Genomic DNA, 26505 nt, shown 5'->3' with positions numbered 1-26505 from the left:
ACCATTCTGTACTTACAGGACTGTGTCTCTGCTTTCAAAATGTGGGGAAAAAAGAGAACAATCGATTATTATTTTAATATGTTATGCACAATACTTTCCTTAAAATCAGGGTCGATCTTATTCTGATTTGAATATTGTACTAGCACACTTTAATACTATTTCTTTGTAATATCATCTCATGGTATAAGGATCATTCTGTGGACTGGCAGAATACATCAATAAAGTTGCCCTGTAAATGTTACATGTGTCCACATTTTATGATCTGTTTTAAAGGTTTGTACATTATCGAATATTAATTAGTAAATTATGTTAAAAGCCATGCTCAGCTAACTCCATAATGTATTCAAATGTCTTGTGGTAGCAACTGCAAAAATACAAGGACTGAGCACTTCCAAGACTCAAAGGAAAGTTAAAATCTGAGAAGGGAGTATTACTTAATGTTACACTGCAACAAAGCACACAAAAGACCTAGTGCACAAGAAAAAAGAATTATTGACTTTGAACCTAGAAAAAATTCTGAACAGTAAATGATATGTTTACACTAAAGATTCTTTATCACTTTTCTCTTCCATGCATTAAAAATACAAGGAACAAAGTAACTTACAGATATTGCTGGAGAAAGAGTGATGTTCCCTATAGATACTTTTAATTCATCCAAGGAAGGCATAGTATATTGAGAGCTATTATTTGGCTGGACAGGTTTTATTTCTACATGGAACCTCCTAGGTTCATCATCTTCAGAGTCAGAATCACTGGATGAATAGAAATGGTTCTCTTTGGTATGTTTTTCTCAGTTAAGGTGGAAATACTTCAAAATAATCTGCTTAATCCATTTCATAATTATGCTCTACAAAATGCTCATATTTCACGAACACCACAGGTAAAGAATGCTGCCTAACCTCTTTGTGTGCTCATACAGACACTTCAAATACTGCCACTGTCCAAAATTCACAACTCAGACTTAAAATTTACTTTTTATATTCCATTCATCTTGATACACAGAATTCTTGTTCTGAAATGTGACGGAAAGCCCTACCCTTTTCAATCAGCACCGAAATGCCCATGGTACCTGTACCAAGCATTAACAGTAGCGGAAGCAGCAGCAGCCACCATTACTTGCCCCTTTTGCAGAATGGCACTAAAAATTTTGCAACTAAAGATGCCAGTTACACAGAAGGCAGCACAGTAAACTGAATAACATCAGCTGCTTAAAGCATCATCATCCAAAAAAAGGAATCACAACAACTCAGCCCTCAAAATAAGCAAAATATAAAGATGAATTTAGCCTTGGTTCTTTATATGCACAGGAGCTGCACTGAACGGAAGCTCTGAAAGGCCTATGCTAAGTCTTGAAAAATGTATTTATTTTGACAAGGAAGAATGTGAAATTTTTCCTCTACTTAAACATGTTTAAAGTTTTGTACCACCTACAGAGAGCATACATATTCTATACCTTGCTTCTCTTATTGGAAACATGCCAGCCATCTGAATTAAATCTCTTCAAACAATTCCCTGACAAAGATGAAAACCTGAACCTTAAAGACATTCCAAATTCATTTCAACTGAAAAGATCTCTTGAGTTGTGGTAAGGAAAAAGTCAACTGTCTTCATCTTACAGCCTATCTGTCCCCCAAAATGGATCATATCTAGAGAAGAACATTTCAAAGATAAGCCATTTTTCATTTCATCAAAAGATCTCATCTTGAAAATTATCACCGAGTTTCAAGATTAATTTCCTATGAGTCAGGCAGCTCTTGGAAAGTGCTTTTCCAACACTTAAAACTGGACTTATTAAGACTGATTGTCATTATGGTAAAATAATGTCCTCCAACAAATCATGGCAAGAGTTCCCATCAACAGAATAAATATCCATTCTTGGGAGGCTAAGGGAGGAAAAAAGGAAGGGAACTGATGACTTCCTGAATCTGGTCATGATTTTCAGAAGCTGAAGTACTACCTGGCTGACAGGGACTCAAAATCACTGAGTTTTTTCACTGATTGTACAGCCTTTTCTATTGTTTCACAACAAAAAGGATAATGTAGAAAAGGACGCCCAGATGAATAATTTAAAAAGCATTAATGTTGTTCTCTTCTCTCTCCCTTTCATAAGTGTATGCAAAGCATGAAATAATGCCCCTCTCAGAACTGGATAAAAGTCTTCCACTTTTTTATCAATTTTGTAAATAGGAGATAACACGCAGTGCTTTTATTGGTACAGGAATCTTCACCGGGGCAACAGAGGCATATTCTGCAAAGCTGATGAAAAAGATGATGAAGCTGTGATGATGGACTGGCCCACTTTAAGGTGCTCTAACTGCTTAAAAGTTTTCACAATTTAAGGTAATTGCAAAGTGTAAGTTTACCTTTTATCTGCAGTACCCAGAGAATTCAGTGAATACATTTCCAGACATGAGCTATCTTGCTAAGGTGTAGGCTTGCTTAGATCTACAGCAATTGCTCACAGCTCCTAAGTAGAGCTTGCCTCTGTTTCTGATGGAAGGAAAAAAAGAGGACAAGAATTTTTCCTTCAAAGGAAGTGAGAAAAATCATGAGTCTCCATAAAAAAACGACTCGTATCAAACATCTATTCTGCCTATGAAAGCTGTTATTAAAAATACAATAAAAGCTAGAAGCACCAATTAGAAATGGCATGTGGTGTCATGACTTCATTAAGTAATATAAATTCTATTTCTAGTTTGCTGGAGCTCCCGGTCTTTTTCATGATGTCATAAATAGGTGTGAGGGCACAGGTATATAACAGATAATTACTACGTATGCTTAGAAAAGTTTATGAACTTACAAACTCTCTGAGAGTTTTTCCAGGAGAAAGATCTGCATGGTCACCTTAAAGCTTTTGTGCAGGCTTTTTTTGTTTTCATTTTTACTGACAGACAAAAAAATCCTCTTAAAGTTCCCAATACATCTGATCTAATCTTTAACATTTGCACACCAAATCTAAGATAGACAAAATTTTGTACATTTTGTGAAAGCAATGAACAAAAGAACACAAAGTCGCAACACAAGCATGAATGTCATTCATCTTCCTTTAACACTTTAATCCGTGCTTCCTCTCTCCACAGAATTGTAATAACGTCAGATAACTTGGCACAATAACAGCGAAAAGGATATCCTGTGTTGCTTCTGGTTTAATGCTGTATCCTTCATCATCTACATCAGGAATGTTCTAAAAACAACAACAACACAAATTATATTAACAAATAACTAAACCCCCAAGTTGTTCTTACATCAGAGTGAATTTTGTATTGCTGACAAATTGAAATTTTATTACGACAGCTCATGAAAGTCATTGTTATTCACCACTAATTATTACAGTTATCTCAAGTTATCATCTATAGTTCAGAAGTAGCATGACAAGATACTTCAGGAACAGAATACAACAAAACAACCTCAAAATTTCCTGAGAAAACTGGCAACTTTGAATGCAGAAAAGAACAGAAGCATTTTAGCTCTACTACTGAGCGTTATATAAGCCTACTATTCTCTTGGCCCCAAATATTTTCCCAATTTCCACTTCTAATTCTCTCAGCTAAGTCACTAGAGGCTCTGATGGTACAGGAGCAAAACCTTTCCTAAATACTAGTCAATACTTTAATATGTGAGTTAAAGCATTCCAGGTTAGACTGGTTGCAACTTCCTCTACCCGCTTAAAAAGGCAGCAAGCCTGCACTGTTGCTTTAGCGAAGAATATCCACATAATTAAAAGCCATGGATGAAACTTAAATACAAGTGCTCATAATAGGGCTCCAAATTTTCCCTTATGCATCTCCAGCACCCCAGATTTTTACAGCTAATAAGCTCCTGGAAACTTTAGACTGGTTCTGGTTTTCAGTTCTTGCAGGCAATGAAATATAAATTGAAGAGAATTATGTTAGAATAATTTAGAATGCTTAGCTAAGCACTTTAATTAAAAAAAAGCTTTGGAGCAGAAAGAAACAAGTCTCTACTATAATAATTTAAATTTTTTAAATGTGCAAAACTCCACACTCATGTGTATTACATATAAAGAGATAAACTTGGATACACAGATACTTTCTCCACTGAGAAGAGAAAACGCTCCTCACGACTTGGTACACATAGCTAGACTCTGAGCTGCTCAGATGCCTCACTAAGTTTATTACAAAAAACCACAATCCAACTGCCTTCAAAATGTAGTGATTTTACCAGTTACAAATTTCTTATAAAAATGATGAGATTCATATAAAAAAGTTATTTTAGTGTACCAATCAGTTTATTCCACCAGAAAGTAGAGTTATATATAGTATGGCCAAAATATACCTTGCTGTTTTAAGTCATGAGATATAACAAAATGACTTCACTGGAGACTTCAAGTGGACTAGCAAAGAACCACTTGACTTCACCTAAAATTTGAAGCCAAATTTAAAGAGATATTCACTTTGAATAACTTTTGAATTACAGAGTAAGACAAACATAAAAATGTACTTGTCCCTCTATTCCTTTTACACATATCACAAGTGGGATGTCTGATATTTTACTAAGAAAGATTCTCCTCTGTACAGCTCTCTCAACCTAGCACTTCTGAATTAAATGGAATGAATTTAAACATCAATCAAACTTTCTGAAAAAAAATACAAATACAATCCTATATAGGAGATTTAATACTGTATCCAATTAAAGAGAGCATCAATCTAAGGTCAATAATAATCTTTAAGCTCAAACCTTAAAATACAGAACATATAGGTGCAATTTCTTGAAATACTTGCAAAAGCTGGACTTCATCAAGATTTGATTTAAAAAAAAAAAGAACTAAAAAAAAGTAATAAAAGTAGGATCACACGGTCCAGTACCTTAGCTCTACTTGCTCAAATCAGGGTTCTTAGCTACGCTTGACCTCAGGCTGACCTTGTTTATATACCAAAAAGCACTAATGAAACTTGACATCAAAGTAAACAGAACAAAAACATATAGCCAGAGGGTAGGTACCCTTTCCTCAATACTACAACTTCTGAGTACTGAAATTATTTGTCATACTAGGTAATTTTCAATATATCAGGATCATTCATGGTTAAGATGAATTGAAAACCAACAAAAATCTTTACATATACAACATTTAGTTTTTCTTCCAGCTGGGCCATATATGTAAAGGATATTATTACCAGGCACACATAGCATGCACAATAGAGCTGGCAAATTTGACCGTTTCAATATAAAATTGCGAAAGAGCTTAGTTTATGTAAGTTACTTTCATTGCATTATTTTTAATTTACTGAATAACCTCTAGGATAAAGTAAATCCCTAGAAAGCACTAAAATCTTTGAAGTTCTCAAAGTATTAAATTTCTTTCTTAGTATTTTCATGTTAATTATATCTGATCTTGCAAAGATATTTGAATAATCTGTTCCTCAGCAATGGCACTTTACCATGTAGCCTCTATTCGTAACTTCAGACAAAAAGTCAGTTAATACGTACATAACAGAGATGGATGCTTTACAGCTTAAGTTCTGTACACAGGAACTGAAAACATCCTTGCTCCTTTTTCAGCAGACCTACATTACCGCTTTTTTCTAACACTGTTCACAAAAATAAATTTATAACTTTTTCCCTATTTCTAAAATTTAAATATATGTAATTAAAAACATCAGGCTCTACACAGTGTATACAGAGTGAGAAATCATCCGCTTTCTACTTTCAGCTTTGTTAATGATTCAGACTGATCTTGTAACAATTTATGATCATTCTTAAAACACCTTTTGCTTTCATTAATGAGATACTGAATTTATATTTTTGTGTAAACCAACAGAAGAAAAGGGTGGAAGTGATACTCAATGTACCTTTGTATTGACAACGACAATTGTGTCACATAAAAGTGAAATGGCACCTCAAAAACTTACAAGTAGCAATTTCAAAATACCGTTTTCAATATTTTGAACAGGTGAACAGTTCTGCTTTCTGAAACATCAGCATTTTATTTACTAATCTACATTTTGTAAGACTAGTAGAGGACACACAGATATACATATTCACAAATCTGATGTTAATGAAGACATTTACATATTATTGACTAATTCTTATTCCCATTGCCACACTCCTACAGCTACAGAACTACACGTTATGTTGTGGAAAACAGTGCATCTTAAGTATCAGGCAAGAATACAGACAAGACATGATTTGCCTACCATGATAATCAGAGGAAAACCCCACAACCTTCAAGTACACATGTGTCATTTTTGAACACAAAGAAAGAAGATCTTTGCAAACTTAGGGTTTCTGTAAGTAGTTATTAATACGATGGCGATGAAGGTCTGGTCTAGCTCCCTACCCAAAAACGTTATTTTCAGTCTTTGCAGTAAAATATCCTCAATATGGATGTGAACTGAACTGTGTGGAAGTTAACTGGAAAGGTGGACTTCCTTGGAAGAAGGTTTCACATTCTCAGATGCCCTGTTAAGCAATTAAACATACAGCTACAAAACCCACTAAGTTTTCCCTGTGTTTGCAGATGTGATACAACACATTATTAATTAAGGTATTACATAGCTTTAAACAGGCATTAAAAATTTAGATCTTATAACTCTGTCTTTAGTATGTTCTCTGAACTTTCTGGAGTGAATAATTTTTTAAAGAAATAAAACACAGGGACATAATAAATAACAAAGTAAAACTGCCTATACAAAACCCATGAGGACTAAGCAATCTATCGCCAAAATTTATTTTTTTGAGTTTTGGCGAATACTTTGTCTCAGTTTTCTTGCTCTGTCACAACTGTCAACCAATAGCAATGGAAGTCACACCATTACTGTGTCATTAATTCCTCTGGGCTACATATAAAGGACAAGAGGGAACATGGGGAGCATACTGCAGTCTAGCTACTTCATTTGGCACTGCTTACAGGTTGGTCATTGGTCAAGAAGCAAAGAACCTTCACTACAGTCCAGCCTGATTCCTGTCTCTATTCTCCTGGGATTTCTACAGTGGTTATGACAGCTCCCTATCAAGTTTTCCTCACAGTATGCTTCAAGATACAGCACAGCTGAACAATTCATTGTTTCTTTTTCTGCCAGATGAACTTTCTACCATTTTACTGAATGGGACTGACTTCCTGTAATCCAGATGAGGACCAAAGCAAACTCAAAGCAAGCAGTTGAAGCTCATAGCCAGGAACAAGAGAAAAAAGAGCTTCTCCACTTTTGACATATCAGAGATGTAAATTTGCCTCAGATGTGTCCTCACGTTAAGGCAGAGGTATTGCGTATTATCAGCCTCCTCTCCTTAGTGTGCTTATTAACCCAAAAGATGTGGAAGAGAGTAGTCAGTCAGTTTCTTCCATTGCCACAGATACAGAAAGAAAGAAAAACAGGTATTCAAAGTGCCCCTAAGTGTCTTGTGCCGTGACTGTAAAGCCTCATACCCTGTATCAACGGCAGCTATTTAAAACATGCCAGAACTAAATATTTCAAAATGCAAATAAAGAAAAAATTTGAATTTCACTAAATACAAGGTTGTACTTGTGTTCCACTAATTAAGAGTTTGATGGTTCCAAATTCAATCAGTTCCCAGCAATAAAAATCATGTATAATTCTATACAACCATAATTATGCTATACTCCTATATAAAGAGGTTAATGAAAAGTTTTGGACGCCTCAATATATTTTGTTTGCATTCCAGCTTCCTATGATAAAAAGTTTCAGCATTATGGTCTGTGCATCTGTGTCTCCCTTCTTAATTACTTTTGAACTTACTGGCCAATTTCAAATGAATTTGACAGACAGAACAGAGGACTCAAAGATAATTACATTACTACAGTCTTCATGAAAATAGGCAGTCAAGTAGAAGAAGATCCGCAAGTGTCCCAACCAAGGGAAGGGTTGCAATCCAAATTCATATCTTACTGGACACAAGCGGAACCTTGCAAATGCTTCCCCAAAAGAAAGTTTTCTATTAGTGCTCGTATCTTCCTATAGACCATCCCTAGAGACATGCCAAACCCATGGGAAACAAGACAATTAATTCTGCCTTCAGAAAAACTTTCTAGGTAATAAACACATACAGAGTCAGGCTTCAGCTGCCATTTCTTTCTAGTATATAGACGGCTAAAGTTTTACTTTTCTTGATTATCAAGGCTTATCTTAATGGAAGTTACATGTGTACACTGACGTACAACACCACAGAAATCTTAAATTTCATGACATACCGTCATCTGTATTTAAACAGAGACTGCTTATTGAAGTAGTCAACCTTTTTAACAAATAGAAGTTCTCAGTTCACAGCTGTCTCCCCACTCATAAGCACTCAAAAACCTCTTACAGCAGTTACCAAAAATTATTGACAGGAATTAACAATTTATTCAAATGCATCACATTTTCCAATGTATATAATCTGGCAGCTACAAAAACGACAAGCATAAGTGGATGGCTTGCCACAGATAAATTTGAGAACTTCCACTTTAGTTCAAAAGTAAATTTTTAGGACCATCTCACTGTTTTATTTTCCGGAAACAGAAAATACAGGTTTGAACAACTGCATTAGATATTTAGGACTAGTGAGAAGGCCCTCATGGTATTGACTACACACTGTATGTTCAGAGATCCTCAATATCACATAGAACTCATAGATGAAGTATTGAAATCAGTTCTTACTGGATCCTAAACTTCTAAAACTCTTAATTGGATATATTTACCTCAGTGCTTATAGATATAAATAACTGTAGAGTGGTTATCTCTTATGTTCCTTTCACACAATTAAAATTCTTGACAAATAAAGAAAAGTCACTTTAAAAAAAAAAAAAAATCATGTAAAAATATAAAAGCCAGACAGAGATTTTCTGTGACTGACCAAAATCATAATTTGGACACCTTAAGTTAGTTGAATTTTTTAAGGGCTCATCCTCAGTATTTTCAGCAATCAAACACAAATGATAATCGTTTTCAATTTTTTTTTTTTTGCAATTACACTTCTCCAAGTGCAATTTCTTGAAATGTGTAATTTATCGCAAAGATCTATACAAAATAAATCTTCATAGAGATAATAACATAGATGGTTAAAACTACTTAGATCAAGTTTCAAAAATTAAACAGAAAGAAAATCTTAAAGTGAAAAAGAAAGAAAGAAAAAGGAAAAACATTTGAAATGGGATCTTCCAGAAGAGCACACCAACCTTAAAATGTAAAAGCACTCTGGAGTGTTTGTTTGTAAGGGGTGAAATTAATCTGATCTATGGTATGCTGCATCATTTTTCACAAGAATGACAGTAATGGCTTCTATTAAAGCATTCTACCATTCAGAATAATACTGTTGCTTGTAAAAAGCAAGAAAAAATGATAGATCAAATTTTAAATTTCAAATGCAGTCATAAGATGTTGGGCAAAAACACCCCCAGAGAATGCAACACAAGTATCACTTTTGTTGTTAGACACAATAAAAGTTAGGTCTTTTTTTTAACCAAATAAAAATTACATCTAGACAGAACAATTAACTTAGATGATCATATGGCGTGCCTCACGCAGCCAGAAAGAAATCAGACACACCTACTGTCAAAAATTTTTTTATCTAATTATTTTTTAAAAATGTAGAGACCAAAATAAGCGAAGAAGAAAATAAACATTGCAAGTCAAACTGAGTTGTGGTTCACTCCAGTGACTCAACCTGAACTGTCAAAAGGTATTATTTCCATGAAAAGCCTGATAATTATAGGGATAATTCTAAAGTTACTTTACTTTAAATGTACCCAAGAATAGAAATTTGCTCTAAATCAAGATGACTGCACAGGATAAAACAGCTGTCTCTGTGATGCTTGCAAGGCTGCTCTAACACATACAGTTCTATTATGTGGCAAAAATTACTCTTCCTTATTTAGAAGAATGGCTCCACTGGATTTTTTAAACCAAGTTTCTCAAAAGAAGTTTTAATATTACATACTAAACCTCTCAGATATTAAATGCAAAGAAGAAAATCCATGAAATAGGTGAAATTGGAAAATTAAAATATTTAATATAATTGGCATGTAAATAAACTGAAAAACAGATCAGTCTAAAGAAAAGAACTTAAATTATTCTCTAAATTATTCCCTACTATAGCTATAGGGAGCTGCAATCTCTGCTACATATAATTCAAGGCAACATACATATTTAAATAAAAAGAAAAGGCTCAATTAAGGAAACAAAAAAGCATTAATTTACCAATTTAATTTGCAACTGTCACTTATTTGAATTTAATAAATAAAACTGTACAATGTATTACAGACCAAACTAACAGCAACGAAAACCAGGCCTTTAATAAAGTGCATCTAGGGATACTGCATTTAAAGACCTATTTTAAGAGCCTACACTCTATTCCCAGTGATAAAGCAGAACGCCATTGATATTAGAAGGATTTCTCAAAGGATACAGAAGTAAGCAGAGGAATATGATGATGCAGTTTGTTCCACAATAAAAATGGACTCTTTTTCTTACTTAGAATCTATTATACACGCAATTTAAACTATTAACTTGAAAAATAAAGTAGCAAATACTTGCAGTAAAACCACCTTGTTTAAAACCTAAAATTGTTATGAAATACAAATGTATTACTGACACATATTTGCACATAAGATTATGTACTGAGCAAAATTAACACTTTAAGTATGTTATCAAAATACTAAATCCTCTATCAAATAAATAATGCATTGCACAGACCATATATAAGTTAAACTTTTATCAGATTGTAGTGCTTGACAATATTAGCATATGCATTTGTTTTGGAAATAAGGCTACTTACAACTGAGTCTGCATCTGGACACTCCCTATTAAAAAAAATAAAGAAAATACACAATTATAAAATGCACAAATTATTTTATTCATACAATTCTGGTACATCCTGTAATATTTTCAATTAATTTGAACAACTGGATTTGAGCCTTCTGCCTCTCAGACTCTGTTAAAATTTTCACTATAAATAATCCACATTCAACTGAATGAGGTTTAAATAAAAGCTGAAAGTTTATGCTCAAACACCACAGCAGAAAAACTCAAAACAAACGCTCAAAAAGCAAACTCACATCACAGTGGAGAAAAATAATAATTAAAAAAAAAAAAATCAAGGGAGAGCCAGGAGTACCACGCTGTATTCTGGATGAATATTCCTTAGAGTAGTTCTCTGTGATTAATATACACAATAAGTAAGTAGAGTAGAAGTCACCAATCCTAAAGAAACTGTGCACATGCAACTGCAAAACATTTTGGACAATAATCAGTTCCCAAAGAAATTAAAACTATTCTTAGAGGAACTCAGAGTGACCCTCTTTTGGAATTTCGTTCTTAGTTCATGTTCCTCAGGCACAGTTGCAGTCAAGCACTAGAAGATGCTGGAAAAAATGAGTACCCTCCTAATAAGCACTTTTAAAAAAAAGTCATCAGCAGAAAGGCAGCGATTGCAAGCACACTATTCACAAGTGTAATATTTTTCCACTATAACTTGAATTTAAGCAGTAGTATTTAAAAAAAAAACAAACCACACTGATCCTCTCTGATGTCTGCAAAAACAGGAAGCAATTACACTTACAGAATGTGGGAATACTTGAGTAGCATACAAGTCCTCTCTAATTTGCATCCTGACAAACAAAGCCGTAAGTGCCAGTGTAACTGCACAACAGTGTTTTTGTATAATCAAACTGAATATCCCAAACATGCACTTAGAGAAAAAAAAAGGGAAAAAAATCAAATTTATTGCATTCTAAAAAAAGTCTTCTCTGAAAGGCTAAATGAGTTAAATGTAAAAACTACAGCGTTTTTAAAAAATAGGTTATGAAAACTTGCTAACAAGAAATTCAGTACAGCCTGTTCAGGAATTGACAGTGAGATGAAGGATCCCATCTCCTCCGAAAGGCCTTAAACAAAAGAAAACATATATGACCAAGTTTCTAACTGACTTACATCTTACCTCCCTCTGCTGGCTAAACTGAATTCACAGCAACAAAAAGAGCTATTTTAAAAGCTACTTTGCAGCTTGAAGAGATAAAGTATTAGACTTCCCTCAAAAGATGTAACAAACAGATTTTCAGCAAATGGGGATTCTGTAAGGGAATTTAAGGATTGTAGATAAAACTACAACAACTAAATCATGCAAAGCAGTGGTTAGAAAAAGAAGTTAAATCTTCGACTAACCTGTATAGCAACATGTAATAGAATACGCCATGTATGGTATTTCTCTGTGTAAAACTATTACTACACACAACAACTAGTTTAGGTGTCAACACTTTGAAAACTGTATTGATAAACTGAAAAGCCTATAAACCATGAGAGTTTTTCTAGATGTGGAAAGCCTGCCCTACACAAACTAACAAGCTTACAGACTAATTTAACAAAAGATTAAGAAAGGACTTGACCTTTATGTGCACAGAAGTTTCTGATGATAGTTTTATCATGTACAGCCTATAACAGGATTATCAGCCGAAGATGAAATCAACTGAAGTTTAGACTAGCCATAAAAATCTTTTAAACAGATCATAAATAACTATTAGAACATTTTACTTAAGCAAATAATGAATCCTCTGTTATTTATTTGTTATGTTCCAGTTAATTTAGAACTTACAGATTAATGCAAGAATCTCTGTAAAAGCGCAGGGTAGGAGACAGAAAGTCAATATCATGCCATCACACCTCTTTCTTTCTGACCTCACAATCTATTCATTTTTGTATTTTGTATAAATATAGAAACAAATATAATAATGTAAATCAAATTTCAATCCAACTTGTTGAAAGCAAGGCAAATTCTTTTCCCATTTCAGAGCAGCTGAGCTGATTTGTATTTTTCTGGTGACACCATGTGCCATGAAAACCAAAATATTTTCTAGAAAAAAACCACGGATATTATGTTTCAATGTTAAATAGAATGCCTTTGGGAAAAAGCAGCTTTTAGAAAAGTATTCAGATGCTTCAATTGCTAAGCATGCAAAGGTAGAAAGTGTTTCACATAGTGTAGAAGGCAGTTTTCAGCCTTCAGTGCGTAAGAAAATTTTCTTTCTGTTACAGGTCAAAGAAAAACATGATCTCTGAGTAAGGATACATTGAGTCATACACCTGGGAAGAGTTAATCTGAAGCTTCCAGGCCTTTACTGGCTCCAGAAAACTATGTTTAAGGGCCCTAAATCTTTGATGGGGCCAAATGATATTTCATCATCTGCCAAAGAATGGATGGAAGGAGGTGATTGGTTTGCAAGAAGGCTTCTAACATACACGACATGAAATTAGCTTGAGTAATAACCCACCTGGTGGCAAAATAATTATTTTGTTGAACAAGGAAAGCTGACAGCTACAGAACTCAATCATACAACAGTACTCGATACTATCACAATTACTATTTTGCAATTAAGGAAATGCAAGACACAAAAGACAAATGATCAAATATACTTTTTTGCTGCTATTTTGATACTGCAACAGTTTTGCATCACAAAACACAAGTGTAACAAATAACTTTCCAGGGAGAATGGTTTACTTTCTAAAAGGGCATGAAGGCTGTTTAAAACATTAATATAATAAGTTATTTATAACATTTTAATGATTAAATTAATAATTTTAATTAAATTAATAAATTAATGTGCTCACTTCGGCAGCACTTACACTAAAAGTGGAACAACACAGAGAAGATTAGCATGACTCCTGTGCAAGGATGACATACAAATTCATGAAGCATTCCTTTTTTTTTTTTTTTTTGGAACAGGCTGCCCATGGAAAGTCTTGGAGTCATCATCCCTGGAGGTGTTCAAAAAACGTGTAGATGTGGCACTTTGGGACATGGTTTAGTGGGCATGGCGGCATTAGGTCAATGGTTGGACTTGATCTCAGACATCTCTTCCAACCTCATGATTCTATGATCCTAATTAAACTAAACCTTCATTAGAAAAAAATGAATTCTTTTTAACAAAATAGTATTCTCAGATTATTGCTGACCAAAACCACACTACATACAACAGTTCTCTCACAATTTACTCCAGCTACAGAACAGAGGGTAGGGGAAAAACTAAATCACAGGAAGGACTTAAAAACCAACACCTTGGAGCCCTAAAGGCATCATGACAGAGAGAAGAAAAAGCGTAGAACTCTATTGTTATTAAAATGAAACACCGAAAGAAAAAAGCTAAGGCACTTTGTATGTGCAAATAATTAGCACCTGCAGGTCCTACATCATTAATTTTTCAGCATTATATTAAAAACTAAGACTGGTAAAATACTTTTTAAATGTATGCAGATGTTGCCTCTGAGAATATTTCTATATTGCTAAGTTTGTCCAATTGTAAGCTATTTTCTGTTAAATCAAATACTTCTATACTTCAAATACATCTAGAAATTACGAAAAACATCCACTGGAATATAGTCACCGTAACTACTAATTCATACACTGCAACCAACCCATCTAAGAACTTTTATTCAAACTCACTTTCTGGAGAGTTTTAACTCCTGGGAGACAGAGCACATGCAATGACTATGGCAAAGGGTATATCTGGGACACCAGCCATGAGTTAGAATGATTGTCTCTCAGAAACTGGTGTGCACACAATGTACTGAAAAAGCATTCAAAGATATTTCCGTGTCCTTCAATATTGTATACAACAGTTTTGCTAATAAAAGAACAACTGAAGCTTCAATTCTGCAAACACGGGCATCCAGTACTTCTTCCATGCACAGAGTTATTACTTCATTACGAGTAGACATAAGAATCAGGTTGTCTACAATGTTCTCAAATCCAGAACAAGGAAGATCTACTTACCCATGCACAGGAAAAAACAAAACATGAGTAGACCACCACAAACACATTTGTAATTTCCTTAAAATCCTTAGTTACAAAAACCTTAAATAGCTGTGATGTTTTCATATTTATAGCATTCCTCCAAACTTGTTAAAACCCCATTTTTTTGTTAAACATCAGCTAACATTTATCTCCATACTTTTACTAGTCTTCATACAAGTCAAGGCTTCAACATGGAAATATACTTACACAGACTCAGTATCTTTTTCTTTTTTCATTATTCCTGATAAACCAAAAGGCTTCCTCTTCCGTGGTTTTATCCCTATGGAACAAACACTTTTCATTTAAAGATCAAAGAGATAAGTACGTATTTAGCAATGTCAAACATGGGTGCATACAAATGCCAATATATTTTAAATGCTGCCACAAGTGATACAAAAATCTAACAGTGGAGATGGGTATGGAGCCAAACTAAGAAAACATTATTCCATTTTGTTAAGTAACATATCAACAAAAAAAATAAATTAAGATATGGTTGAACACATTAATAACCTAAGTCCTTACAAAACTGATTTGCATTGTACATCCGACTCTCCAAGCTGGGTATGCAGACTGTAGATTTTTTTTTTTTGTAGAAAATGGGTGTACTGCCCATTTTGAGGAAACGGACTCTGCTCACAGAAACTCAACAGGAGCTATTGCTCCAGCCGTTCCTGAATAGCCAATGCACCTGGATCAGAAACGGAATCCTGCCTCTCCTAGCTACAGCAGTTCAACACCTTGTTGTTATTTCCCTGCACGTTCCCAGTAGCTGCAAGCCCCCGTCTCTCCTAAGTGGGACCTTGGTCCTGTAAAAAAAAGGGAATGTCTCTTGGCTTTCCAGCTGATGTTGAGTTCATGATTTCCCAGTACTGTAGCCAGTTCTAGCACTGGCTCTCACTGAGTCTGGAACCATGCCTCCTCTCTGTCATTTCTTCCCCATTTTTAGCACTGGATTCATATAGCTATAGTACAGAAAAAACGTTTGTTTTCATACCCGTTTAATGTAGTAAAATTAAAATACATTTAAACATTCCATCAGACTTGCTATCACGTCTGCTTCTCTCCCAGTTTTTGCTGAAGCAAAGTAGACTGCCAAAAAAATAAGTACAAGCATCTGATGCAACTAGTCTACAATTTTGTTTTGATGTATGATACTACTGACAGCATGCTTTTGAGCAAAATTGTGGAAATAATCCGATTTCCAAAATTTAACAACTGACAATTCAAACACTTCATTAAAAAAAATATTCCCCTTTACAGAAACGTATTACACAGCACATAAGGAATCTCTCCACTCTTACTCAGCCACATCTTATATTTTAACAGTGACAGAATTTGCTCCAAAATATTTTTTAAATGCTAGTCTGGGCTTTATTTTCTTTCTGCACCTTATGCAGGCCAAAACAATGACAAATGGAGTATGAGTAGTTTATGAACATGGATCCTCTTTGCTTCAGTCAAAAAAGATTTTAAGTCTCAGCTGCAATCTTGGCAACTTAAAAGTTGACAGTACAGCTGTAGCTATACTGTCAACTCTCCGTCCCAAAAGTAAATACACAGCTTATGCATATAAAGCAGTTCTTAACCACTTAAAACAATCCCCTAAGCAAAATAAGCTACGCCAACAAAGAAAGGCTTTGCGACCATAACACTGCATTAGACTTGGTATAACTAACATGGCAACAATGGAAAGAGCCTGGGCCATGTTTTGACACTTGTAAATTAAGTTACAACACAGTCATAAGTGATCCAAATCCAAACCTCTGCAAAGACAGGGTCTTAGCCAAAGTATATTTGTAAGAAGCATTAAAATGCTCTGACCTTTGTGTACTAGGCATATAAAGTATCATAGGTCTTACTTCTGTTTAATTTTGTTTCTCATAAAGAAAACTGCTTTTTAGTCTACTGGAGTACTTTGAAGTTATACAGATTCACACACTGAATGCCCTTCACTCCACAGTTTCAGGTCCTTATGCACAGCATTCTTACATAAATAACTATGCCACAACTCACCTTCAACTGCACTGGATGTGTTACATTCTTCAAATTCAATAGGGCCTTCAAGAAATTACAATGAAGATAAACATTAGGTTAAACCTAATCTAAGATATTATAATGACTATTAATATTTCCTGAAATACTAGATAATCTGATTATAAATTTAGGTGGTAACTGAAAAGCACCATTTCCCTGGCAATGGTCAAACAGATTGGAAAATCACAGATGTACAGAAAATCATTAAATATTTTCACTCTTTCATACTGAAAAATTAAAATACTAGTGCTCACTGTCTAAATACAATTCAATTGCCTATGTGACTACAACCACATGCAACATCTCTAATTGGTGTCCTCTCCTTATTCAAAATTGCATCTATAATACAGTACCAGTGTAAAGTTTTCCATTTATCTTCTTTTACTGAACAAGAGCTATATAAAGAAAAATCAAAAAGGAAAAAAGCACAGCTATAGCCCTAATTTTGAGATTCACATTTCTGTTAACTCTGTGTTGTTAGTTCTTCTGTTTCTTCTTCACAGCCAATTACCAAGACAGTTAAAGTGGCATACAGAATCTTAAACATAGCAATAAAGAAGATACAAAACTTCAAACAAAAATCATTAAGACTAAACTGGACAGAAAAAGCAGAGAACACTAGTTAAGTGCTATATCTAAACAAAATCATTATTATGGCTTTCCGTTACAGTTGACACAAGGTAACAGCCAACTGCCATTGCAAAGCAAAGTCCCAGCCCTCATTCCTTCCATTTGGCCAGGTCTAGAATTTATTTAATCCCACTATGAGCCATTTTAGGGAGCAAACATGCAGAAAAAACCAGTGATTTTTCATAAGATCTTGTTCATGGGATGGCAGTATCACACCAGCACTTGTGCAAGTGCAAGGAAACCATGCAGGCAGACACCAGTACTTTCAGCCCATACTACGAACTAGCCGTTTGGCCCGTGTTTGAAACAGTTGCTTGGAACTGTATCCACAGGCAAAAAACCCACAGGTTTTAGCATGCTAGCGCTGTGACACAGGGGTTACTAGTTCTCTTTCTGTAATTCATTTTGAGGGAGTGCACACAAGTTTATAAATAGGCACATTACAGATAAGATAGAAGGGGAAAACAACCCATTCTCAATTCTATACTCGAAGGCAGACAAACGCCTGCCCCTCCCCCCATCTCCCGCACTTAACGCAGCTACTTCAAGTGAGTTTAAAATCTTGAGAATTTCAATTAAAATTAACTGTGGACACCTCAAATACAGAAATTACTTTAACTCCTGCCTCAAAACACACCTGCAGGTAAGTGCTTTGATTTATCTTTATTATGAAGTTATGATTATTCACGAGCATCCACCATAATAACCAAAAGCTGTGCAATTTTCAGGGTGTTTCAAAATAAAATAAAAGGCGTACTTGAAAGTATTTTCCAGGATTTTCACTTGTGCTCTTTTCAAAATTAATGTCGTATCCTTAAAGTAAATAGCTGATATAAACAGACCTGAGATACAAGAAACATGGAGACTACAAGCTTCAATTTGATTTTAAATAGTAAATAGCAAATCACTGTGCTGCAATTAGACATGCCACAATGAACACAAAAAAATAATTTCACTGTGAATTAGCATTGTAAGTTACACAACTGGGATTAATTTGTATTTGATTCATGCAGTTAAGTACCTCAAATCGTTCTATCTGTAATGTAACCCCCAGTATATAACTCTCGCAGTGCAAAATTGTGTTCAACTCAGTATAAACACCAGCATTTCTCGCATGATAGTATTTCTCAAAACTACAAAAGATTTTTGCTTATGTCAAACAAATAGAAAGACAACCGAGAAGCTGACATGTTAAGCAAACAGAATTACTTTAGCCATATTAGATAAAATCCACCTAATATTTTCTATGCAGTTTTGCAGACTTCTAATGATTTCTTTTTTAAAAAAGGTGTGCTCAAAGTAATAACTTTTTAATTGTAATTAAGACTGAGTCTGCAAAATTTTCCCTACCAGTAAAAAAAGATCTGAGTGCTTGTAAAACTAGTAGCAGAATGAGAATCTGGGACTAGAACCCATCAATACCCCATTTATCATAATGTAATTATTTGACCTCCAAATGAAGCTGTTGAGAGCAGAATATCAAAAGACCAATCTCAAATGGCAGTCTTAACTGCCCTTTTAATTTCATTTATTAAATGATTTCAAATGCAAGTCTTATTATTCAATATAACGAGATGAAATACAAATTCCTAACAGCTTTCTCATTCTACTAAATATTGTAAATATACGGGCATTTTAAGCCAGTCTTCTAGTCCCTTCTCCTTTGCTCTTCACTAAAGTCACAGCAAACTAAAGTCAGCGTACTCCACAAATCAGCAAATGTGGGTATCTCACAAAACAAAGAACAGCAAAAAAATCCAGAAAAATACATTTAGAGAACTGTAGATGTCTACATTCCCACACTGATTCAATCAACATTCTATTTTAGGAATTTAAACTTCATTGTTCAAAATACATTCAGCAAGAAATTCAGAAAATATCATAAAACATAGAAGCTGAAGAACAAGTCCATTACTTCTTCAGCACTACACTTCAGACAATACTTTTTTCATCACTTTGCTAAGGATTAAACTACTTCTGTTTCTTGCTTCTATACATATTCCCATTTGGCCAGGAAAAAAAAAAAAAGCAACCAAAAGCCAAACCAACCACAAATGCTCATCCCCAAAACAAAAACAGAAGGAAAAAACTCTAAACAACACAGACTTCAGCATATTTTTAAAGAAAAACAATATTCAAGCTTTTTCAGAATACCATATTTTTCTTTACCCTTTCCAGCTACTATGACTGATCCCCAGACTTTGAAGACTTCTACACTAATGATCAAAATAAACATTCGAGGCTCAAGTAAAACTCACCCTTATTTCACATCAGTATCTTTAACTTCCACTTCTAACATAAGCAGAAAGCAAACATTTCCTTTAACAACACATCCAAGTGGCTGTATTTTGTCCATTACACCTGCCTAACACTGTCTTTGAAGGTAGTTCCTTTTATAGCTTGAAAAACTTTTTATCTGAAGAGACAAACATTCATGCTTGGTACAGAAACACACAGACATGAAGATCAGATCAGCATTTTCAATCAGATTTAACAAAAGCTCGTTTAGCCCCCACAAAACTCACTTCACTCTTGCAACAATGCATTCTTTTCTTATAGGGAAGACTATGCACCATGAAAAAAATTTCAGTTACTGAAGAATTGCCTGAGATAGTAATAAGATGCTATGCAAAAAAATTCAGTAAGCAGGTCCCACTTTCCACTGAGGTCTGTGAAGTTAAGTTGGAAATTTTAAATACACTTTCTTTTCAATGATACCTATTAGCTTATTATATGCTTCACCAAAACAGGAAGAGTTATCACAGTAGTCCCTTCTTCCCACACTTGCTCTCTTTTCCTACCTCTACATCTACTAGGCTGGATCGATGGGCCAAGGCCAGTTGTATGAGGTTCAACAAGGCCAAGTGCCGGGTCCTGCACTTGGGTCACAACAACCCCAGGCAGCGCTACAGGCTTGGGGAGGAGTGGCTGGAGAGCTGTCTGGCTGGAAAGGACCTGGGGGTGCTGGTCGACAGGCGGCTGAACATGAGCCGGCAGTGTGCCCAGGTGGCCAAGAAGGCAAATAGCATCCTGGCCTGTATCAGCAATAGTGTGGCCAGCAGGAGCAGGGAGGTGATCGTGCCCCTGTACTGGGCACTGGTGAGGCCGCACCTCGAATACTGTGTGCAGTTTTGGGCCCCTCACTACAAGAAGGACATTGAGGTGCTGGAGCGTGTCCAGAGAAGGGCAACGAAGCTGGTGAGGGGTCTGGAGAACAGGTCTGACGAGGAGCGGCTGAGGGAACTGGGGTTGTTCAGCCTGGAGAAGAGAAGGCTGAGGGGAGACCTTATCGCTCTCTACAATGGAGGCTGTAGTGAGGTGGGTGTTGGTCTCCTCTCCCAAGTAACTAGTGACAGTTGTGCCAGGGGAGGTTTAGATTGGACATTAGGAAAAATTTATTTTCTGAAAGAGTGGTCAAACATTGGAACAGGGTACCTAGGGAAGTGGTGGAGTCACCATCCCTGGAGGTGTTCAAAAACATGTCGATGTGGCAGTTCGGGACATGGTTTAGTGGGCATGGCAGTATTAGGTCAACGGTTGGACTTGATGATCTCAGAGGTCTATTCCAACCTAATGATTCTATACTAGCTGCTTCACTGCAGGAAAGATAAAACAACAATCACGAAAACAACATTTTCTTACAACAAATCGTATAAATCAATTAAAATTCAAAAGCATCTTTTGACCCTAACTTACTTTTCCTACTCAACTTAAACTTCTATAGGGCTCTTCATCCTTTGGAATCTCAGAAGTTCAAGACACCAGTGGCTGTCCCTAACGAATCCACAAAAATTAAAAAATTAAGCTGAGCATTTTCCTCCAATTCACAAATATGTTTGCTGGTTTTGTAAAATTTGTATGCAGCCTGCACCCACCAATATAACATATGTTACATTATTTCCTTGCAGCAAAGGCAAATTCATACATTTTGCCCTTCCGAGCCAAATAGAGTCCAATTTGTAGCAGTTTTTAATTTTAAGGAGTTTTGTTCTGTAACTTCAGATCTCCCAACAGTTCTGCTTCCTATATGCCTGCTGTAGGGAGTATCATGTTTTGCCTCGGGAGCAGAATTTTTAAACTAAAATAACATTACAGAAATAGACATTTTCTGTGGCGCTCTATAGTGAACCAATATAGAAAACAGGATAGCTGTGATGAGCTTTTGGTAGCCCACATAACAGATGGGGTCTCCTGTGGGCAGATGCCTTTGTGCCTAAAGAGGTAATAATATCGTAGCCCAGCCACAAGTGTGTAGTGTGACCACATTGTCTCCTGCTAGAACCAGCTTCAGTCTCCTAGCCAGCCAAAAGGCCTTAGGCACACATGTTGCTATGGGAGCACAGTATCAATAAGGAATTTGGATACTTAAGAATTTCCCCTGCATTGTCCACTTGTGCATACAGAAACAAAAGCATCTGCATTATCTCTGCAAAAAACACCTCAGAAAGCTTTCTTCTCTGAGCCACCATAACATCTATCTTTCTGATTCTTGATTCCTTAATCAATAGACGGTATAGTCAAAAACTCCCAGTGGGTTGGTATTAACGGAGCTTGCCAGACAGGTGTAATACACAAATGCAAGTCAAAGCATGCAAACTCATGTGCTGGTATCACAATAACTTGTAACAGCTACATGAAGATTTTAAGATGGATGCACTACCTCTTCGCTATGAGGCAGAAAAGTTTTCTTAACAGACTTGTGCCAAATGATTGAAATACAGGCAAAGGCTTAACACCAACAAGGATTTCAGCTCAGAATCTGGAATATTATAATAGCCAAAATTCCTGAAGAAACCACACAGATTCTCTGCCCACTGCAACATCCAAAGAAAGAAACACAGTTGTTTCACATTTAAGAAGCATTGCTGATGTCGAGGACTGAAGTTATTCCCTGAAGCAGTCTCTAGAGTGCCGGCCACATGGTAGTCCGAAGCACTGAAAAGGACCATCTAGATGTTGCCATCCAACAACAACAACCACCACAATATTCTGAAGTACTACAGTCAAAGCATGGAGATTTCCTTTGTTCTTTTTCTCATAACAAGACAACAATGTGAATTGAGAAGGAAGCCTATTCTCAAGTGTTCATATGACCACAAAATAAAAGCAAACACTGGAACTAAAGCAGCACTGTAAAAATCAAAAATACATTTTAAGACATTTATTGGAGCAAGTAAAAAGTTATAGCTGAGATCTAGTCCAACCCTTGCAAAAGTCTCTGAATTAATATTCTGTTGAGTTAAGCATGGAGAGTTTCAGGCTCAAGATAACTTTTTTTACAGTCTGGTCTGCCTGTTGTTATATTGCTCCACAGAATGGCAAGTATGGTTTGAGTATCTCAAATACCTGTACATCAACTTGACAGTGTTACTCTACATGTACAGCACAGAAAAAAATAACAGTGCATAAATGAAGGTTAGCCTTTATAGCAGAAAGAGCCATGAGTATCTAGTGAGATTTTAGTCACTTAAGGATACATATTAGCTATCAGGATGCTAATGAGAATTCAGTATTCTACAAAGGGAGCAGGCATCAAGAACTAGTAAGCTCCTCTAATTGTATGTAAACATTCCCACCAAGCATCATCCTAAAGCATTTTCCAAGGCAAGTTGCTGCAGCTCACAGCATTCTACCTGTGGGACAGATATGGACACGAAGAAAAGGCAAATGTATGATGGTTTTACAGACATATGGAAGCAGAAAACTGCTATCTGACAAGAGACTGAAGCAAATAAATCAGGAACGGGTCAGTTCTTAAGCTCTCAAAAATGAGGAAGCTTTGATTTGCTAGAACAAAAAAGGGAAAAAGTAATTTGAATAAACGGATTTTTTTTTTTTTTAATTAATCTAATAATTTATAAAAAGAGACACTGGCATAAATCAAGCACCAGTGAGTCTGCAGCTCAGGATGCATCTCCTAGACTGTTTAGAAAATACATGTACTGTTTTTCTTGTTACAAAAGGCATGAGAGTATGTGGCCTTTCATAATACTAAGAGGCAAAGTGGATGGCTAGCAATAAAGAGATACTGATCTTACTCAACGACAAAGAAAATGTAATTGAACTGTATGTTACATTAGAGTATCTACTACATATTTAGCCCACATCTATGGGAACAGTATTGTCAGAGTATACACAAGACAACTACAAAAGAGGGTTTCTACATAACAACCTTACACCTGCTACTCAATTTATCTACAAACTGACACTAATTAGCTTGAAGACAGTCAATTTCATCATCAACTGCCTTGAAAAGAGTTATAAAATCTAACTCCACGAAACCCTACAGATACGTTTTCTAACCTATCTGTATACCCCTTACGCAAAACCTTCATAAGTGAGACACTGGGAGAATATTTTGCTAAGGTCAAAACATTAAAATAATTTGCACTTCCCTCAATAGAGGCAAAAAAAAAAAAGTTTTACTGTTTGGATTCTTTAAAAAACAAGGCAAATACAAAAGCCAACTACTATTACTAGGAATGAAAACATAATATTATGTCATACCCTGAAAAAGAGCCCCCAGTAAGTATATCAATGAACTGGAAAATCCCGGAGAGCTAAAAAGGTAAACAAATCAAGAAGTCAACAATCAACTAAAAACTGCTTTACATTTAATCTGCTTTTGGAAACCGTCTCCTTTCTAGTTTAAGGTGGATATGCATGACAGAAAGAATTGTTATCCCACCCAAGCATTTACTTTTATTAACTGCATTTAATTTTCAATAACTGGAAACACAGACAAGAAAAAGGCACTTCCCCGCATCCTGAGGAATCAGTTTACACACACGCATGCACACACATAAACATTAACATATCTGTTTCAAGAAAAAGCTTTAAAAAAACCTCCGTAAACCTGTACTTGTTGTTACAAATATGATAACAAACCATATTCTTGTTTTCGATAAAAACAAAAGTTTGTCTCTTTGAGTGTAAATCATGCATGAAAAGAGGACATTTTTTTTTTAACTGCATATGCTTCACATGCTACTTCAAATGGCAAAGCTTTGCGTGCCTGGCTCAGTGCCAGTTGACAGCTCAGCTGGATATCAATGCACATTCTGCCCCCCCTTGCAGCGTGTCACTTCTGAATTGTTTCCGCAGTAGAAAGTTTATTCAACCTCTCTCTCAAATTCAGTGGACCGACCATCATTCTGCTATTTAATCATAGCAGAACAGGTTATTTTTCTGACAGCACTAAAGCCAGACAGCAATTCCTAATGAACAGCTTGATACAAGTGGAATTTCGACTGTTTTAGCCTCAATTAATTCTGCTGTCAAAACAAATGACTGCCTCTAGTGTTTAGATGTCAAGCTGCATCACAAAGGTCAATTTTGTATGTACACAAACATATAAGCAATCTTTTTCTTGCTATCATCTGATCTTGTGACATGTTTATCAAACAACTTCAAGCTTTCAAATTTAGAAGGCAGGAAGCTTAAATATATTTTCTCAATGTTACTAACAGTAACTTTTTATTTTTATTGCCTGTCCAAAAAAAAAGAGAAGTGATTTTATAAAAAGATAAGAAGAATTTTATTTTTCCCTCAGAAAAGGACTTCTTATTCTAGATTTAAAACAAGAAGAAACAAAATCAAATTCAAGCATAGCTTATTCATAGGAATGCAGACTAAAGACGAATGTCTGTTAATACCTTTGAGGTAGATAATATATTTGTGATGTATTTATCATGCTAGTACCAGGCTGCCACAAGCAAACATTAGTTTGTGGATTCAGTCAGCTGTACTTTGCCAGAAAGAGGGTAAGAAACAGAAAATATTAGTGGCTTGTTAACAGGCCAATCTGAAGGAAAACAGATGTAATGCTGATAAAACTGTATCCTTTAATCTAACTACAAATACACAGTTCCACCACAATAATCACTGAATTTCTGACTACTCTTTGTTACATCCTCAGGATCAGCCTAGCCTGATACATAACCTCCAGAGATGCTTAAGACTTGACCAAACCCTCCTTTTTCTTAAAATTCATGTTGAAAAAAGTAAACTGTAGCATGGTGACAGTGCTCCTTTTGAAAAAGAAAAGATACAGGTGATGGGGGCAGCACAACTAACTACAATTACCAGTAGCAACATATTTAGCACTTCCAATTAAAGTCATCTTTTAGGTGAAGAAATTAACACACAAGGAGAGCATCTACTAAACAAGCAATCAATTCTAACCCTGATTCTGTCACGAGTCTTCCCAGCCCTGCACTCAGTTCACCAGATCAAAGGAAACATTTTTCATCTCAGGCTCTTCTGGTACTGTGGGTATAAGATCCACAAATACAGCAAGCACACTGCTCTCAAGGGGCAATATTTCCACATGGATTATAGAGCAAAACCAAAGCAGAAAAGGATCATAATCTATCTAGCTCTAAAATAATTATTATCAATTAAGATGTTTATTAGCAGCAAGCACAGAGACTTTTTTTTTTCTCAACTAAAAAGGTGGCAAACATCTTCAGCTACGAAGAAAATATTTTTTATTGCTCAGATAGCGTAAGAATTTTCAACAAGAGACATTAAACACTTACCCAAGACAAGAGTTTCAAGTTAGAGATCCAACCAGCCTGCAACATCTGACTATGTCAACAAATACTATAAGTTTCAGCTGCAATTTATGAAAGCATGAGGCCTGTGACCAGCAAAATTAATATCAGCTAAGACACCAATCTGCAGAATGCTATGTTCCCCAAGTCCCATCCACACCATTCCCAGCCCCTTTTCACATCCTTTTCAATTCCTCTCCTGCTTTATACTTCAACTTCACCCCATATTTCCTTTCTGGATGCATAAACAGGACGTGAGATCTGCCTGGTTTTGAACTATCCACAGGCTAAGTGGCTGGCCAATGTATACACACACACACACACACTCAGCTGTCTGTTGACTCTTCAAGTGAGTGCTGTACATCCTTACAACTGCACCTCTCTTACGCGGCATGACCAGTTCAGGTCCTTCTTCTCTACCCAAGTCCTCGTTTTTATAAAGTCTTTGAAACCTCTACCTTTCTGTGAAATTGGGCTGAAAGTAGCAAAGTCTTGTGAAAGCTATATGGGTGTGTGGGGAAAAATACTAAGAAGCAGCAGAACTGCA

The 26505-nt window shown here is 35.6% G+C and overlaps 1 protein-coding gene and 1 non-coding gene across 3 annotated transcripts in view; one reads left to right on the top strand and one right to left on the bottom strand.

The window, feature by feature from the left end:
* The window catches only part of FCHO2 (FCH and mu domain containing endocytic adaptor 2), a 95263-nt gene that overhangs the window by 31257 nt on the left and 37501 nt on the right, over window positions 1-26505 (bottom strand). For both annotated transcript variants that reach the window (XM_086480038.1, XM_086480039.1), the window contains exons 9-14: window positions 16753-16797; window positions 14947-15019; window positions 10732-10756; window positions 3130-3184; window positions 605-783; window positions 17-31 (exon numbers count right to left, since the gene is read on the bottom strand). In XM_086480038.1, coding sequence (XP_086336164.1) covers window positions 17-31; window positions 605-783; window positions 3130-3184; window positions 10732-10756; window positions 14947-15019; window positions 16753-16797 — 392 coding nt within the window. The remainder of the gene's footprint in view (window positions 1-16; window positions 32-604; window positions 784-3129; window positions 3185-10731; window positions 10757-14946; window positions 15020-16752; window positions 16798-26505) is intronic.
* Window positions 13549-13655, top strand: LOC147413301 (U6 spliceosomal RNA). The gene has a single exon (XR_015184088.1). It is a non-coding gene; the product is annotated as a U6 spliceosomal RNA (small nuclear RNA).

This window comes from Leptosomus discolor, chromosome Z (assembly GCF_034619465.1).
Source record: "Leptosomus discolor isolate bLepDis1 chromosome Z, bLepDis1.hap2, whole genome shotgun sequence".
In the NCBI taxonomy this organism is placed as follows: Eukaryota; Metazoa; Chordata; class Aves; order Leptosomiformes; family Leptosomidae; genus Leptosomus; species Leptosomus discolor.
This window is presented reverse-complemented; position numbering and strand designations above follow the sequence as displayed.